The sequence below is a fragment of the Lycorma delicatula genome, chromosome 3, assembly GCF_047948215.1.
Source record: "Lycorma delicatula isolate Av1 chromosome 3, ASM4794821v1, whole genome shotgun sequence".
In the NCBI taxonomy this organism is placed as follows: Eukaryota; Metazoa; Arthropoda; class Insecta; order Hemiptera; family Fulgoridae; genus Lycorma; species Lycorma delicatula.
The window spans coordinates 220714785-220734188 of record NC_134457.1 but is presented as its reverse complement, the minus strand read 5'-3'; the positions used below and the strand labels follow the sequence as shown (position 1 = coordinate 220734188).

The 19404-nt window shown below is 30.4% G+C and overlaps 1 protein-coding gene across 1 annotated transcript in view; it reads left to right on the top strand.

Moving 5' to 3' along the window:
• The window catches only part of LOC142322448 (tetratricopeptide repeat protein 37-like), a 139430-nt gene that overhangs the window by 56040 nt on the left and 63986 nt on the right, over positions 1-19404 (top strand). Inside the window, exons 8-11 of the mRNA XM_075361547.1 lie at positions 2138-2289; positions 7592-7727; positions 10159-10343; positions 13232-13420. Of these exons, the coding sequence (XP_075217662.1) occupies positions 2138-2289; positions 7592-7727; positions 10159-10343; positions 13232-13420 (662 nt within the window). The remainder of the gene's footprint in view (positions 1-2137; positions 2290-7591; positions 7728-10158; positions 10344-13231; positions 13421-19404) is intronic.

The window sequence follows — 19404 nt, the reverse complement described above, 5'->3', positions numbered from 1 at the left end:
TTAATATTATTCCTCTGTGCTGTTAAATTATATTAAACAAACCACCTAGTATAGAATATTAAGATACTTTCATGGGATCCCGCATCCTTAGTCACGATTGAAATAATTCTGTTATTGCATAATAAATATATTATTATTGCTGTTATTTATTAAACAACAATAATAAATGTTATTCTACACCAGGTGGTTTATTTAATAGAATTTATATATATATATATATATATATTAATTAAATAAGAATCCTTTCAAATTCATTATAAATTATTATAATGTTCAGATTTTGAGCATTAATACACTAACTTTTTGCTCTGTCAAGGAGCTCTTTCTATATTGCATGCGAGTTGAAATAAGTCAATGAATGATTTAAAAAAGATAACTTATTATTTTTTATTCTGAATATTCTGATAATATATTGTTTGTGAATTTTATCATAGATATAATTTTTTTTTTACCTATGTAAGTGAATTAATTTAATACAAAAAAGTTTTTGTATAAAATAATGATTTTAACTCTGTAAATTCTCTATTGTAAAATAATAATTATTATGATATTGGATAATGCTATTTTTTTAATGTAGAATAAGATTATTTATCCAAATCAATTATATTAATTACTTATATAATGATTTTACTTTTAATTACGTATTATGTTACTTATTTAGGTTTTAATGGTCATAAATATTAATTGCTGTATTCTTAAAATGATATTTCTGAAAACCGTTCTGATTTCTGAAAGTTATGATGGTTCTATTATTTTATTGACTTATAAGTCAATATTTTATCCACTTTTTTTTTTTTAATTACAAGAGACGATCAGAAAGCAAGTTACAGCCCTTCTATGAAACAAACACATATTTATAAGACAATTTTTTTTTATTGAACAAAAAACTACACATTTTCATCTATTTTTCGACATAATCACAAAGTTTTTCTGAACACTTTTCATACCTTGTGACAAGTTTTTCAGTTTCACTCTCATAAAAATTTCGTCCAATTTCCTTCAACCGTTTAACTACCGCTTCCTTCAGTTCATCATTAGTGAAACGCTCCCCTCCCAGGTCTCGCTTGAGAGGACCAAACAGGTGGTAGTCACAGGGTGCTAGGTCAGGGCTGTAAGGCGGATGAGACTACACTTCCCACTTGAATTTTTGCAGTAACTCCTTTGTCACATGAGCTGAATGAGGAGTAGTGTTGTTGCAAAGAAAAACGATACCATTGCTCAATCTTCCAGGTCTTCGATCTTTAATGGCTTTACGCAATTTTTTAAAAGTCTTCACGTTAAGATTCAGCATTGATTATTGTTCCTCGGGGCATAAATTCACTGTAAATAACTCCCTCGGAATTGAAAATGATGTCAGCATAACCTTTTGAGCAAATCTTAGTATCTCCATTCATGTGATGTTCGTTTAGTCTCAGGACTGTAATGAAGCACCCAGCTGTCATCCCCTGTGATGATTTGTTTCAAAAACTGTGGACCAGTCCTGGAATAACGTTGAAGAAAAAGAAAGAGCAGATGCAAAATGTTTATGTTTGTGGTTGTCAGTCAACAGATTTGGCACCCATCGTGCACACATCTTACGGTAACCAAGCTGATCGTGAATAATCACAATCAAACTACCAAACTGATGTTAAGTTCACTTGCAATTTCTCTAATTTTAATATGCCAGTCACTCAAGATCATTTCATTCACATGTTCCATGTTACCCGTTGTGTTTGCTGTTGAAGGACGCCAGCACGCAGTCTGTCATTCACATTTGTTTTTCCGTTTCTGAACATTTGGCACCATTTTGTGATCATGGGATGTGACATTGCAGTCTCACCATATACCTCAACAACTTGGCGATGAATTTCACAATTGTAATTTTTTGCCCACAAAAATCGGACTGCTAATGCCCTTCTAATCTGGACAAAACCCCTAAAGGACATCCTATATTTGACAATGACACTACGCATGTACTGAATGTTGTACAGAATTGCTGCTGGGGGAGCTTAAAGACAACAGCACAACCAGTGCTGCCACTGTAAGACATTAATATATCCTTTTCAGTTCAAGAACACAGTAAGGGTGTAACTTATTTTTTGATCCACCTCTCATATTAATGGATTTATTGATGTTTTTTATTTTATTTTCTTTGCAGGCTTTAAATATTGAATTATTAACTGCTGTTACAAAAACAACACAAAGCAAATGGGCGTGGTTACAATTAAGTATTCAACATTTTGAACTTCAAGATGTTGGTGCTGCTGTGAAATCCCTTCTAGCTGCTATTCGTATTGATGTGGAAGACTCGTATGTTTGTGTTATTTTAGTTTTATAGATAAGAGATAACTATGTTTTTTTAAAACTATTATGTTATAACAGAATTTGCTGAATTATTAATTTGTCAGTACTTAGTTTTTCTGTTGAAATACATACATTCTGTTAGGTCATGAAAATTTGATATTTCTTTATTAAAAAATACAGTTATGTGGTGAATGATGTTTATTAATATCAGAAAATGTTTCATAAGTAAATAAGTGACTATCATGTATGGCTGATAGACGTAATATATTTATTTTTCAATACAAATATTATGCAGCATCAACAATTGTTATATTCATTAGTCAGTAATAAATGCCAGCAGCATGCAGTGCAACTGTATTCACTGTTTAATATTCGTTATCTGTAGAAAATAATTTATTAAACTTTGCTTTGGCTTTGGCATTTAACCTTATTTCTCAAGTTCATTTTTCAGGATTCTCTATTCCTTAAAATATTCCAGGTCATTTTAGACTCTGGCTTTTAAGGAATGCAGCTTTTATCTTAACCTGGACCTTATTAAGTTTGTGTTAGCAAAGGCATTGTGCTATAAAGATTGATTCACTGAATATTCCTGTGTTTGGAACTTTACTGCATCCTGCTGCAGTGACTATCAGTTCCTGAAAAGTGGTTGTAAATCAACCCCTTTGGATTGTGCAGGCTTGATTGCAGGAAGATATTCCTTCAGTATATATGTAGATGAATATAAAATTCCTTTATTTTAGTTGGACTGAGTTGCATTGAGGTCTGTCGCAAACTTAAAACCTGGTGAAAATTTTTTCCATTAGCTATGTTTTGCCCTTTATAGTTCTATGTGAAAATTTATTTAAAACCATAAATTTGGAAATGACAAACTGGACCAAATTTGATAAATACAGTGTTTTTTAATAGCTTATTTCATACGATTTTTAGTTACCCTTATAAGAAAACTAGCTGTTTACTTCATAAATAGACACAATTCAGATCCAGTACACTACTTAATCACATTCGACAAACAGTCGCCATATTTCCCTGGCAACATATGTCATTTTAGAACCTTGTGGTAACCCTGAATAGGGCTGTTTGAGATTTTATAGTGGCCCTGAAAAGGGCTGTTTGATGTTGGATGAGGTAGCCCTGAGTAGGGCTGTTGAGTACAACTGCTGGTCTCTGGCAATGTTGCCTTGGCTGCTGATCTTTGACAATGTCACCTTGGTTCATGGATTGTAGTCAAGGAGTTATGGCTCATCTATTGGAATCAGACGTGTGTCCCCACTACAGTATGGTTGGGGATTACCCCCAGATCATCTGATGCCAGCATAGCTGAGATGGTTCTTGTCTATCTCTGTCTTTACAGTAAAGACAGAGTGCTTGCTGGTGCTAGCAGGCTTTGTGCTGGGCCAGCCAGGCCTTCTGCTCTAGCGGGAATGTTTGCATCTGCTGAGAGATCCCACATTGGGCTGGCCAAGAGACTTCTTCCTTCTTCTTCTTCTTCTTGTTCTGGTTCTTTTGCTTTTTGTGATGGCAGCTCAGAAGTAGGGAAGACCCTGTCCAAAGGATGCCCCAGTATAGAAAGTCCCTATCTCAGTATAGTTTCCTCCATTTTCTTGCGTTACGTAGGTTGGCTGAAGGTGTTTAAATGGACTAAGTTACCGGTTGCCCATTATCAAATTGGGACATTTGATTGGTTGGAAGTAGGTGTCTTGGTAGTGAGCCTCAAGTTAGTTAGGTTAGAACAGTAATTGTTAAAGTTGAGTGGCAGAGCTGCTGTTGGTGGGGAGGTGACCGTGCTACCGAGGGCATGGTAGTCCATGCAGCCTTGAGGTGTGGCGCTGTCTTGCAGAGAGTGGTCTCCAAGTGTGACAAAGTAAATGTCACGCAGGACTCTGAGATAGAACTGGATGGGAGTAAGAGGTCTGTCCCAGACTCTCTTGTGGACCAGATTGGAGTCCATTTTTCTTAAATTAGTTAATTTGTGTATTTTGTAGTGGGTGCTGAAATGTAGGTCTGAATTTTGTTGTATGTATAACAAATATTTGAGTGGTGTGAGTTTGGCTTTGTATTTGACTTGTTGCTTAGTCAATGTTTGAGGCTTATAGTATGACGCAGTATACTATAGTATTATAGTATATAGTATTATTATTATTATAGTATTATTTTATTATAATAGTATATAGTATTATTATTATTATAGTATTATTTTATTATAATAGTATATAGTATTATTATTATAGTTTAGCAGTATAAACGCTTACAGTAACAAGCGTTTATACTGTAATTAGGAGTGGGGTTCATACTTCCATGAACTCAGTTAACTAGTTCAGAGGGTGATGCTGTAGGATAGGAAAAGTGAATGAAGATGTTCGAAGGAAGCCTAAAGTGAAAGTGTTGGCTAGTTATTGGTTTTTACTGATGTAAATGTCTGCCGAGGCATTTGCGTTGGTGGCATCCTGACTGAGACTTGGCGTGTGACTATGAGATATAATCAGTTAGAGGGTCTGAAGATGACCTCCGGTAAAGCCCTTCAGGGCTAGGAACGAAGGGGATGGTGTGGTGACCGGAATCACCACAAGGTGGGTGTCTTCCCCTACGTTGTTGGGGTAATCTTTTCTGGTGGTGGTCTGAGAGTGAATGCTCTTGTATTGCCATGCTGCTGTTTATAAAGCTGCTGGCGCATGGTGGGTCATTGTGCAGTCGTCTGCTATTTTGGTAGAAGGAGCTTGTGTGCAGGCATGCAGGGGAACTACAAACTCCCCCTACATCTACTTGCTAGTATTGTAATATTGTGCTAGCCGATAGTAAACACAGCATGTGGCAACAATACGCACCTACATAACAAATATGAACATCCTGCAACAGTATAACGTAATGTTTGAACATTGTATTTGTCAAATATGATTTGCTTCTATTTTAAAAAATGTGCAGATGTAATTTTTTTTCCTTTGGCTGTACACATTTGTAATGAAAATGTTTATAGTAGAGCCAGTTTCATTGACATTTAATGTCAAATGAGCATTGTTCTTCTTAGGCTACTTTAGCTAATGCATTAAGATTCTTTAAAGTGACAGAATCATAAGTATTTGTAGTTTCATTTATATTTAATGTAACCGGACTCTACTAAATCAGGTAACCCTTGATTATTTATTTATGTAATGCCAGGTTATCGAGTAACGTCATAGACATGATGTCAACAGTACTCTGCAGAGATAATAAAAAATACCTCCTTATTTTTACATTACTATTTTAATGTGTGAAATATTAACAATACAGTTGTTGATTAAGAAAAATATAAATTGTTTGATTTTGATTGTTATTCTAGTCAACTATGTGGTAATTTTCTACTGTCATATCTGATTCTGTTAGTATTAAAAATATTTCATTTTTTCTACTATTCACTAAAACTTAACATGTTTAATTTATTAATTATGCTGGTAATTATTTGACAAATGTCATAACTATGATTGACATTAAGTAATATAAAAACATAAAATAACCTCATACTTTATAAAAAATACCGAAACACAATAATGGAGTTGTTTGACTAAAACATTTGGATAAATATTGTAAAAAATGTCTCCAAGCAGGCCAGGAAATATTAGAAAATAGAAACTTTTAACATTTTAAATCGCTACTATAAAATTTCATTCATGTTAAAATTGTTGGGATATAAAATACAACAAAAGTTGTGTTGGGTTGAAAGTAAATGGGTAACTGTAAGCACCATTCATTAAAATGGAAAGAACAAGTTTCGGATCAAGAAAGATAATAAAAATTAGTTTTTTATTTTTCTGTAACAATTTTTTATTACTTAGTAATGTTGGAAGGGTGCATTAACCCATTCATCACAAAATATGAACACAGTCCATCGTGTTTTTTTTATTGCGTAATTATGAAAGATGGACTCTGCCTATCACTATATTTGAGCATGTACATTCTACTGCAAGATATAGTTTCGGGGTTTTTATCTTATAGAGAAGTTTAGATGTTTTATATCAACTGCAGTCATTTGCTATCATTTCTATTTCGATAGTTTTATTTTTATCATTACTTTTAGATCAGCTGTGTGTTTACATCTTATACAAGTTGTTTTTTATGCTTTCTACTTTTCATGGACAATCCGACTTTATAGAAGTTGTGAGCCAGCGAGAAATTAGAAACCTCAACCCTAAAAAACCCTGAAACCTTATGCAGTGTTTGATTACAACAAATATATATAGGAGGGGTAGATAAAGGTTGGTGTCACTCCCAGTAATGAGGAGGTTTGCAAAGGAGTATAAAAAATTATTTTTTTATCTTTTTGATGTCACCTTGTATAATGCAAGCATTATTATTATTGAAATTTAAGTGAGCAGATCCTAAATTCAATTCACCTCCAAGATAGGGACACACCAGTGGTCGACCATCAACTTCAGGGATATCTCCTCTTTGGCTGAATGGAAAATTTTGGGCCCATTTTATAGAAAAGGTTTCCTCAACTAATAAGGCTAAACCTACCAAGAGGTGTAAACTGTGTTCCAGCCAAAGATTAAAAAAAGAAACAATTTATCAGCGTAAAAAATGCAAAATACCATTATATAGAAAACTGTTTTGAAATTTACCACACAAGAACAAATGTATTCAATTTTCAGCATGATATAAAATCAAGTTGTAAAGGTAAGTTTTTACCTTTTATTTGCAGGTAATTTGTTTCATGAAATGACAAATTAAGACAAAAGACTCAGTAATAAGAACCGGTGATTTGAGATAAATATTCAGCAATTAATATCTTGTTTCTTGATGCTGCCTGTCAGTATCTCTTTTTGCAATACAGAGACTTTAGATTAAATTTTATGAGATATGGAAAATTTGACAAACCAATTTCTTTGCATATACCAAAATATATTTATCATTAGGCTCTTATTTATAACTTCTATCATCATATTGATGATGAGGATGAGGTGCAACCCTCTTAAAATTAATTTTTTCATCTAAAATATTCTTCCATCCTAAAAAAAGTGCTAACTATAAAGACAGAATGCCAGCAACATAAGCCAAGTTAATAAAGTAGTTCTTGTAGATCAGATAGTTGATATATATATATATATATTCTTTTTATAATCAGGTGGCAGTGACAGCCTGTGGGTGGATCTTCTTGAAGGATCACTGACTGCCCAGCAAGTATAATGGCTGAAGAATCTGTTGGATGTAAAAATATCCTAAAATATAAATATGTCTTCATTTCATACAGTTGTATTTTCTGCTTAATGCATTAAAAACGAATATTTATTAGTTAATGTATTATGTTTGTATACATACAGTATTTATTTTGTTTTAGTAACTGTTGGGAGGTCTTAGGAGATGCATACCTGGCTAGAAAAGCTTATACTGCTGCACAGAAATCTTATCAGAAGGTTGTTCAGTTAAGACCAGGATCTTTGTATCCACAACTTCAAATAGCTCGAATTAAACTGGTTTGTAATTTGATTAAAAAATATATATTTCATATTTATTTCACATACAAGGGATTAAAAATGTTAATACTAATAAGTTATTTTCTATTATGCCTTTCATTCTTTGCATTTATCATACAGTATTGTTTGAAGTTTTGTATTATATTTTACATTACATTATATATCTTTTTGTTTCTATTTGTAATTTCTTTTTTACTTAGTGTACAAAGTAAATGAAGCATTGCGATCACGAAAAGTTTCGGTTTTCAGATTTCAACAGAAATGTCCATTTTGACTAGTTTTGACATGACATCTGTACTTATGTATCTCGCATAACTCAGAAACGATTACCTGCAGGATTTTAAAATTTCAGATGTAGGACTGTTGTAACATGTAGTTGTGCACCTCCCCTTTTGATTGCAATTGATTGAACCAAAAGTGTCCAAAAAAGCCCAAAATCCAAAAACAAATGTAGATTTTAGACTTCTTCTTAACTGCAGTAATAAGCCCTCATTGAGAGTTTTTCAACAATATATCATAAGCGGTACTTATTTTCATTGGTTCCAGAGTTATTGCCAAATAAAATTTTAATTAATGAAATATTTGGATCATACAAGGCACATTGGTTTGAATCAGACTTTATCCCTTTTTTTCCAACTTTTTTTTTAATTTAAATATATTGATTTATTAATAATTATGAACCTCTGATTGTAAAAAAAATTTTACAGTAAATAATAATTCAATAAAAAAAAAATGTGTATATGTAATTTAATAAGCGTACAAGGAAGTCATGTCATGTCCGCATCATATTTTTTCTCTTTGCAGTAATTTTTATCAATTATTTACCTTTCATAGTATTTAATTATGCATACCAGAATAACAGCTAGAATAAAATAAAATGACTGACATTATCAGAAATTAATATTTAAAAAAATAAACATTTTTAATGTTTATTTTTTTAATATTACTCAATGTGATGGTATAGTATTTTTTCTTAATCTTCCTGCTCAGTCTGTGACAGAAATTAGCATCATGCATATGAAATCTTTAAATGAGTTAAATACATTAAAAGTATTTAAAAAAGATCTTTCATTGTATATTTTACATTTGATTATACCTTGTAAACATTTCTATATAATTTAAAGGTTTTTACACAAATATAAAATTAACTTTCAATTTAATAAAGATTTGGTTTAGATGAAATTCTGATGTATGTTAGTAGAATTATGAAACATTGAATTCAATTAGAATTTCAGGATTGATTTTTCGTTTGTTTAGAATTACAATAGAGAGTGGAATGTTTACTAATTTTTTTCTATGTAGACATTGTCGCTGTATGGCTTTGACAGAACTTGGCACTTTAAAACCTTATGGTAGCCCCAAAAAGGGTTGTAGTTGTCCCCGAATGGCTTTTATGACCCATGGAAATCTAAAAGCTTATGGTAGTCCAGAAAAGGGCTATTGTTGTCACCGTATGGCTTCAACGGCACGTTGCCATTTGAAACCTTGTGGTAGCCTTGAAAAGGACTGTTTGAGGTTTCTGGACTGGTGGCTCTGAAAAGGGCCGATTTTGCATTAGCTCTGAGAAGAGCTGAGAAGAGCTCTTCGGTCCAGAAGCTGGTCTTCAGTGATGTTGACTCGGCTGTATTCAGGGAGTTGCAGCTTGTCCGTTTAAATCAGATTGAGTTTCCCCTTAGCGGCAGTTCAGTTGGGTCCCCACTATAACGTGGCAGTGATGGCCCCCAGATCCCTGTACTGTCGGGTTGGCATTGGTCATCTACTGCTGGCGCAGCTGAGGTGGTTCTCCTGGAGCGATCCCATGCTGGGCTGGCTTCTGCTGGTGAGTCCACGGCCAGAGCGATTGAAGCCCAGTGGTTGGGCTGGGAAGGTAGCGTCTGCACCAAGCAGCTCCCTCGGCTGGCCGGCCAGGCCTGCTGCTTCGGCAGGGATGTTGATGATGTAAGAAATTGGATTAATGAAACATTTTCTTAATTTAATCATGGTTTTACTTCTGGGGATATTTTTTCCAGAAAAAAAATACAGAATGCATCTGTAAATGAACCTGCTAAAACATTCTACTGCTAGACTGCTAGAAGTACTATATATCTAAGTTTGAAGAAATAAATTTAAATATCCTGAAACATAATTGAATACAAAATTACAATTAATAAATTACAATTAATAGAATACAAATATATTTTTTTAGTGGTATCATAAATATGTGTCTTGAAAAAAACATCATTAATGAAACAGAAAAATTATAATAGTGCAACAACAAAAATGTCATTTATAACAAAACTGCAAATATCATTGAAAATGTGTTATTAAACTGTCTGTTAACTTTGAATCAAATTTGATTTATCATAAAAACATTGGTTTTAGTGTTATACATATTGTAATATTTTAAAATTTAGCTGAAAAAAGATTGGTAATTTAAGGGGTTAATGTTTAGATTACTGAAGAACCAGAGGATGTCATACCTGAGTTCAGAAAACTTTCTGAAGAATATCCTCAGGATGTTCCTGTCCTTAAAGGTCTTGCTGAAGCTTGTCTACAATCAGCAAAAATTTTTCACTCAAAGAGATTATTAGGTCGTACGAGAGATAGCCTTCAGGAAGCCGTAGATGCTGTAACCAGGTAATTTTGTTTATTTTTCTGAATTTAAAAGGAGGGGTTACTCTTCTCATAAACATGGCAGATTCTAAAGCAACATTTTTTCACAAAATACTGCCCTTTTTTAGATGGAAAAGAAGGTATAATATATACCTTGTATATATAAATCCTTCTATATATAATTATATAGAAGGTATAATATATAAGAAGGTATTTATATATTCATTTAGAAAAAATAAACTTACTTATTTTCCTTTGCTTAAGTTTTTTTTTAAAAGTAAATAAGAATTAAACTGACCTCACCATTGATAAGTTAATAAGAACAAGAATTTGGATTAATTAAAAAATAAATATCTGCTAGAAAAATTTCATGGTCTTTTTTGTATTAAACAACAAAAATATCACCGACATACCGAATCCATAATAGAATATCATAAGTATGAATAATGCCATAAATAATTTTATTTTCAAAATCATGTAAATAAATTTCAGACATGATGGCTGACAAAAGAAAACCCATTGGTAAGCTAGTTTCCTGAATATAATATTTGTCAGCAAATTTAAAGTAGATTTGTTGGCATGTATTTGTAATTATAGTAATAATGTTATCAACAAACAAAGGGTCTTTGTGATTATATATTAATTTATTTTTTATTATGTGAACTGTTTTGTCTATGGGTATGCTAGGATACATATTACTAATATCGTAGCTAACCATCCTAGTATTTCTTCAATTGTTAATTCTTTCAACTTATTTACAAATTCAAATTCATTATTTATATTATAATTATAATTTAAATTCATTTTTATCCTAAGTAATTTATATGTTATTTTGGAAATATATAATATGGAGCAGTTGTATAATTAATCAAAGGTCGCATAGGGATACCAGGTTTATATATTTTTGGAAATTTGTTCCAGTTAATTTTTGGTGCAATTTGTTCAGAAGGGTATAATCTGGAGTGATATTTTAAGTTATTGTTATAATTAAAAATATTATGGTATTTTGCTATTAAACTTAGTTATTTTTAAAAATTTATTAGGGGGATCATTTGTTTCTTTGAAATTATTTTCTAATATTTATTGTTTCATCAGATTATTTATATTTTTTGATATTCATGATAAGTGTATTAGTTTTATCTGATTTTAAAATAATACAATTATTTTTATTTAGTTTGTTTTTCAAATAGTAAATTACTTTTTTATTATTAAAAATTGGTTTGCGAGCTAAATTTTCACATTTAATTTCATGAATTTTACTACTAATGATATTAATTACATAATTGTTCTTTGTCATTAGGATTTTCTTTATTAATATTTATTTCAGAATCAACTGCTATATTTTTATTAATATTATTCTTATCACTATCATTCAAATTTAATTTAAATGCATTAGCCCCAATAAACTGTTCCTTATCATCAAGCTTGACATTTGTCAAATTTATCAAATCAAAACAAGGATCAGTAAATGAACTGAATCCACCTGTACATCTTTGAAATGTAAATCTTCAAAACCACCATTCGCTACAGAATCCCCTTGTAATCTGTAATAACCTAAACCTTATTACTATATTATAATTCATGCAAATACAATTGTAATTATTATTATTACTATTATTTCCTCTTTTATTATTATTATTATTATTATTATTATTATTATTAGTATTACTATTATTTCCTCTTTTTATCTAATTACTAATTTTATTATAGTTAGATTCATTAAGTTTATTTTTTTGAATTTTAATATTAGTTTTAATCAAATTAAATACATAATCCAATATTAAATGCCCAAAACTTGCACCAATTGAAAGTGTGTGTTATATAACTAATTTATAATATGATGATTCCCTGCTTCATCCTAAATCTTTCTGCAAAGTATTTTGTTTTTATTATACATTTCTTAAATTGAGAATTCTTTATGTTAATCCTAGCATATTTAAAGAATTATGTTTAATTTAAGGCAAATTTTATTAAAATTTATTGAATGTATTATATTGTGAAGTTGAATATGTAATTTGTAAAACTTAAATGATAATTTTTGTCTGGTTAGCATTCATGATAATTTTTATAAAGTCAATCTTTTCAATACTACATCCCTGTGTACTAATATATATTGTATATATAATCCAACTTGATTCACCTAAATACAGAAATTATAAATGAAATAAGATGACACTTATGTTATTTTTTCATATCTTACAATAGCGTTTTTGTGGCAATTCACATCTTCTATATATTTCTATATATATAGAATATAATATATATTATAACATAATTAATTATATAATAACATAAATTAAATAATATATAATAACATATTATAATATAATATATATATATATATATATATATATATATATATATATATATATATATATATATATATATTGAATAAATAATCCAACTTGATCCACCTAAGTACAGAAATTTACCTTATTTTTTTTATATCTTGCAATGGTGCTTTCGTGGCAACCCACATCTTCAGTTATAATTTACTTTTTAAGTGTTTAGTTTATATCAAATTACGTATTCTACTCAATACGATTTGTATAAAAAACTGTTTTGTAATGTATAATTTTTTTTTATAAATTAAAATTTTAATTCAGGAATTAAAATATAAAACTACTTTTAAAAATCACAAGCTTTTTTAAAAAATATATAAATTAAAAATTGTAAAATCTCCTTAAATTTATAAAAATATGTTATTAAAGAATTTTTTATATTTAATTGTATAAGTAAATTGTATATTTAAGTAAATTATAACTGAAGATGTGGGTTGCTACGAAAGCACTATTGTAAGATATAAAAAAAAAAGGTATAATTTCTGTACTTGGGTGGATCAAGTTGGATTATATATCCATACGCATTATGTATTTTATACACTTTATTAAATGATTTTTATTATGTTTCAGTGCATTAAAAGAATGGAGTGATGTTTCTTGTTTATGGAAACTGTTAGGGGATATTTTTACACTAGCTGGTAATTTACCTCCAACTTGGGCATTTTTATTGATTCCTTGTTGGTTTAGTCCACAACAGAATCAGACTGGTGACAGGATAACGATCAACTCACAATTTTCTTGTTACAAATTTGCTTCTACGTAAGATATGATTTGATTAATTTTTTAATAAGTGTAAATTATTTATTATCTTAAGTTAATTAATAAATAGAAAGTAATATCTCTGTCATATCATATTCTGTGCTGTAGGTGTTCATACATCTCTTCAGTGGTTACTTATTATAACATGCTTCAATGGATACACAACATATTTTTGGTAGGTAGAATAACTTTTAACTTTATATGTATAAAATTTTATATTAAACATCCTTGCTCTGTTAAAATATTCAATAACAAGATTAATGATATCACCAAGACAGAAAGTGTAAATGGTTTTCTTATATATATTTTCTTAATGCTGAAACAGTGAGGTGGAAGAAAAATTGATGCCGTTATTCTAACAGTGTCACCATCTTAAGAAATCCATCACTCTCATAATTAATTTGATGGCTCGTAATTTATGTTTACTTTTTAATTTTTAAATGTATAGTATTTCAAGATGTGTTGCTTGAAGTTTAAAAAGAAATATAATAATAAAAGAAAGTTTTATTTGTATGTATTTAGTGAATATGTGTTCATTTAAAAATGGTTAATTATTAAAAGTAAGTATCTAATTTATTGGCTCAGCTAAAAAAATTGAAGATAAGAAAATGTGATCTATTATGAAAACATATAAATATGTATGATAAAAACACATAAAAACATTTTGACGGAGAATTAATATACATAAATAAAACGGATACATGCGTCATAAATATGAATGTTGGGTTTGCAACAAGTAGCCAAATCTATCATTAAAAATGCTCATGTGTAAATCACAATAAAGAAGTATTTAAAAAAATTTGTTTTACAACCACCTTTGCTATCTAAGTATAACAATATAATGTATTTTTTCTTGTAAAAATAGTATAAATATGTGTTATTAGATTCAAGTTACTAATCTATGGTTTTAGTTAAGTTTAAATATTTTCTTGGGTTGATTTTCATATTAATTTTTGCCTCAGATTTTATGTTGAAGTTTTACCACTTAACTCTTTTTAACTCTTAATTTTACCTTTCATCTATAGTATTTGAATAATCAATTATTTAAATTGTTGGAATAGTTGGTAACCACAATCAATTTTTTAATAAATTGTTTTGATAATTGAAATAAAATAATAAAAGAAAGATATTATTTTTTTTTAATTATTTTATAGTAATACTGCAATCTATATATTTTTATATGCAATCTAAAATATTCCTAAAGTCAAGCATTTCTTTTTATTTCTTATATATTCATTGTGAATGAATATTTCATCATTCAGTGTTTGAGAATTTACGCATTTGACAATTATAAAACTAGAAATTCTTAAAATTTATTAACAGATTATATAAATAAATCAAATAAAACATAACTCACCTGCTTCTGTTTGATGACATTTTTCTATAATTTTAAAATTCTTAGAAGCAATGTGGTATTTGATAAGCCATAATTTGTGTAGTATATTATACTCTAATATAATTATAAACTTAAAACAAGTAAGTTAAATAAAATTAAATTGAAAAAGAATTGTGGTGAATTGTCTTTTCTGGATAAAACAAATTCAAAAAGCTTAAATATGCGTGCCACTAAAATTGAATGTTGTAACTAAGAAAAGGTCACACCCATGCATGCATGCGTGTGTGCTCATTCTTACAAAAATTAATCCATTTTCCACATATTTTTATCATTCATTATACTGAAGCTAAAAACAGTTGTGCCACTGAGAGGAATGTATCCTCCTTCTGGTATCACTATACCACACCCTGTTTTCCATAAAACCTGCATCTGGTAGCACTACTACCTCATTTATTCAGTGAAGTCTTAATAATTCATTTTTTTATCAGTTGTAATTAGACAGTCTCCCTCAAACATTGTGTGAAGGTTTATCAAATTTCAGTTTTGTTTGTATTTATATGTGTAATATTTTTCTGATAATTTAATTTTATATCATCTTTATTAACTTCCAATATTTTTAAATTTGTGTTAATATCAGAAATAGAATGTTTATTGGACGGTCTGCCATTATATAAAACTAATTTATTATTTTTTTAATAGAATTAATTATTGCAATTTTTATAAAATTAATTGTAATGATTGTGATGGTACTTATACAGAAGAAACAAATTGGTTCTTAAAAACTAGATTTCTTGATCGTGATAGAAGTTACAGAAATAATAAATTTGCTTTATCTACAAGGGATATCTCTAAAGTAAAGACCGCAAGGAAATTTCTCTCCTTAAGGTTGGTGAACCTGTGTCGTTCATGGCCGTGCTAGTAATGTACACACTGCATTGTTGTCTGTAAGTTGTCGCATTGTAGTATCTTAGATTACATGTAACTTATTATGTTATAAAGTGAGTAGGAAAATCGATGTTGTTGCCGACTGGAATACTTGAAGTCATACATTTTTTTAATCATCAAACTGTTAAGCCGGCTGAAATTTATAGGCAGTTGGTTGCTGTGTACAATGACCGGTGGCAGTCATAATCATGACTGTAATGCCACGCAAGATACCATGGTGGGACTGGGTGGGGGTGCGAGGTTTGTTCATGGCTCCTGTATGGATCAGTGAGGTGACGTTCCCCTTGTTAGGTGACCTAAATTGGTCGATTTATTTGGGTGTAGGGCTGAATTTATGTTGTGTAAGACATAATTTTGATTGGTATGAGTGTAGCAATGATTTAACTTTAAACTCGTTTGTTTTCTGAGGCATTCACAGTCACTAATGGTGCTGTCAAATCTGGACTAGGTTTGGGATTCGTACCTAGTTAGTTTTGGTTAGTTAGTTTGAGGGAATCATGTTAGGTTGGATGTGAAGATGTTCGTTTGAGGCCTAAGCGAAGGTGAAATTTGATATGTATTTTTACTGATGCAAATGTCTGCCGAGGCACAACATTGGTGGCATCCTGACCGACACCTGGTTGATATGTGAGATGTAATCAGTTAGAAGGCAGGTCTAAAGACAACCTCCAGTAAAGCCCCTCAGGGCTAGGAACAGAGGGAGTGGTGTGGTGACTGGTAATGTCACAAGGTGGTTGTCTTCCCCCTACGGGGTTGGGATTTGTACAGTGATAATTTAATGAATGAAAGAAACATCCGAAAATGATGTGAAAGGTTTAGAAGTAACAGAATTAATGTGTATGATGAAGAACATTTGAGGAGGCTCTCAATAATCAATGAGGGCTTGTTGAAATGCATTGATGATGAAATTAGAAAAGATTGTCGCTTAACGATTTCCAACCTGGCCCTTCTTTTTCCTGATATTTCAAGAGCTGTTATTGGTCACATTGTCCATGAATATTTAGGCTTCAGAAAGGTTTGTGTGCATGTTGGGTGCTGCTGTCTTAATGGAATGTCACAAAAAAATCGGAATGGGATTTGCTTTGTAATTTTTGACGATACATAGCGATGACTTCCTTAATTCAATCGTTACCAGCAATGAAATATGGATTTTGTATTACACACTAGAGAGAAAATAGTAGTCAAGTGAATAGCGCCATCCTCAATCACCAACCAGACCAACAAAGGTCAAGCCACAGCCATATGGACGTAAACTGATATAGACGTAAAGCCAGAGTCTTTTGGGTTAAGTTTGGCATACTGCTGATTGATTTCATGCCACATGGAACAACTATAAATGTAGAAGCCTACTGCAAAACTCTACATAAGTTACGACGTGCCATTCAAAATTGGCGATGTGGTTGGCTGACCGACGGCATCATCCTACTGCACAATAATGTATGTCTACATGTTGTTGATCTGACGTATGATTTACTGAGAATATTTGGATGGGAAATTTATGATCACCCACCATGTAGTTTGGACTTAGCTCATTCTGATTATCAATTTTTTGGGAAATTGAAATAATTTTTGAGTGGTAAGCAATTCACGGGTGACTATGAACTTAAAAATCACTAGCTAAATGGACTGGTGGCAGAAGAATGTGACGAGGGTATATTGAAGCTGGTGTATTGCTGTGATAAATGTCTTAATTCACGTGGCAATTATATAGATAAGTAGTATAAGATATGTAGTTTAAGAGAAATAAAAATATTTATAAAGTTTTCAGATTAAATATTTTTTACAATGAAACGATCTTTACTTTAGAGATAACCTCTTGTAATATGGCAGACCATCCAATAAGCAATAAACATTCTATTTCTGTTATTAAACCAAATTTAGAAATATTAGAAATTAATAAAGATATCAAAATTAAATTAGTAAAATATTACATATATATAAATATAAACAAAATTTAAATTTGATAAACTATCAGACAGTGTTTGGGGAGACAGTCTTATAGAAAACCTGCAATAGATAGCAGCGCTGGTATAATAAATTAATATGCAATTTTAATTATTTCAGTATTTTTATTATGCAGTTTAACTAAATTATTTCATGATATTAGATTCAGGAGGTCCCATGAAAGAATTTTCTTGGTAAAATTAAGATAGCTATGTCTTATTTCAATATTCTATATTAGATGGTTTATATTAAAAAAAAATATATATATATATAATATAATATAATATAAATTTTCAGTGTTTTATCATTTATACAATTGTTTGGTTGTTATTTTTGATTAATTTACATATTTGATATGTTTTGTTCCCAGCTATATATATATATATATATATATATAATTTTTTTTTTTAATACAAAAAAAATACTGCCTTAATATTAAGCTATTAGAAATACCTTCCACATACAGAATATGTGAAAGCTGTGGCTAATATGTGTGAATCCAAAATATGCTTCTCCACACCCCAAATTACTATTAAATATTTAATAGATTAAACATAGAGTTTAAAACTGTGTCATGGAGGTAAGATGGTTTTTATATTTTTCTGCAATGCAGATTATATCCCTCCTTGAGCTGACATTAAGAAATATATCAGTTCCAAGTTTAGTTTTATTTCTCTTTCAATTGTGAGAGTAATAAAATCACTCCTAGTTATCTAATTCCATCAACTTTATAGATATTTTTGGTAAGTGGTATTTAACATTATTTAAATTTCACATACCATCATTCTTTACAAAATTTTACGTACAAAATATTCTTTTCTTCTTGATGAATTTGCCAAATAAGCTTGATGCTTTAGCAGGAGAATATGAAAATGAAATTTTGTAACATATGAAAAATACTGTGCCTGAACAGAATCTCCAGATGAAAGACCGAAACAGTACGACTCTGTCAGAGATCGGCAACTGTTGTAACCCAAATTGATGTTATGACTACGCATGGGCATACTTTTCGATCAAAAGTACAGCATTTTATAAAACTATTTCTCAGTCGTCTCAGGTCGTTCATAGCAAAATGGTGCTCAAATCTCTGAAGCATATATATCACTAATGAACAGAGAAGAGAAGAGGGCTTAAAGAGATGCTCCGTACAACTCCCTCTGTAATCAATCTTTGCTGATTTCAAGGAATTCTCATTCAGCATGATAAAATTCCTTATCATATAAATTGGTAATTACTGCAACTATTTTCACACTCAGCTCTATACTCTTTAGTTTTGATCATAGCTTCAAGCAGTGAATGGTGTTGAAGGCTTTCTTAAAGTTATAAACATCATGTAGGTTGTTCTCTTCAGAAGGTATAATATTCAGTGTTGAGAATAACACAAAGATGTTTTCTACCTCAAAGCCATTTTTTTCTTCTAAAAGTACATTTTCAGTCTCTGCCCATGTCATTATTCTGTCAGCCAAAGTAGAGCAGAGGTTAATAGCTTAGTTAATGCATTACCTATGTTAGTTGCTGAGCTTTTTGGGGTCTACTTTTTTAAATGATGACCGTAAATCACTGTCTACCCAACTGGTACATTTCCAAGATTAAATAAGTGTGGAATTTAATGATCCCAGCATTCTGGTAGATTTTTTAAACTTCATATAAAGGCAATTTGCTGCTGATGCCTTCCTGTCTTACTTTTAAGATGGCAGCATATTGTAATTCAGTTAACTTTGTTGTAAATAGATGAATAGAAGTATTATTCACATCTCAC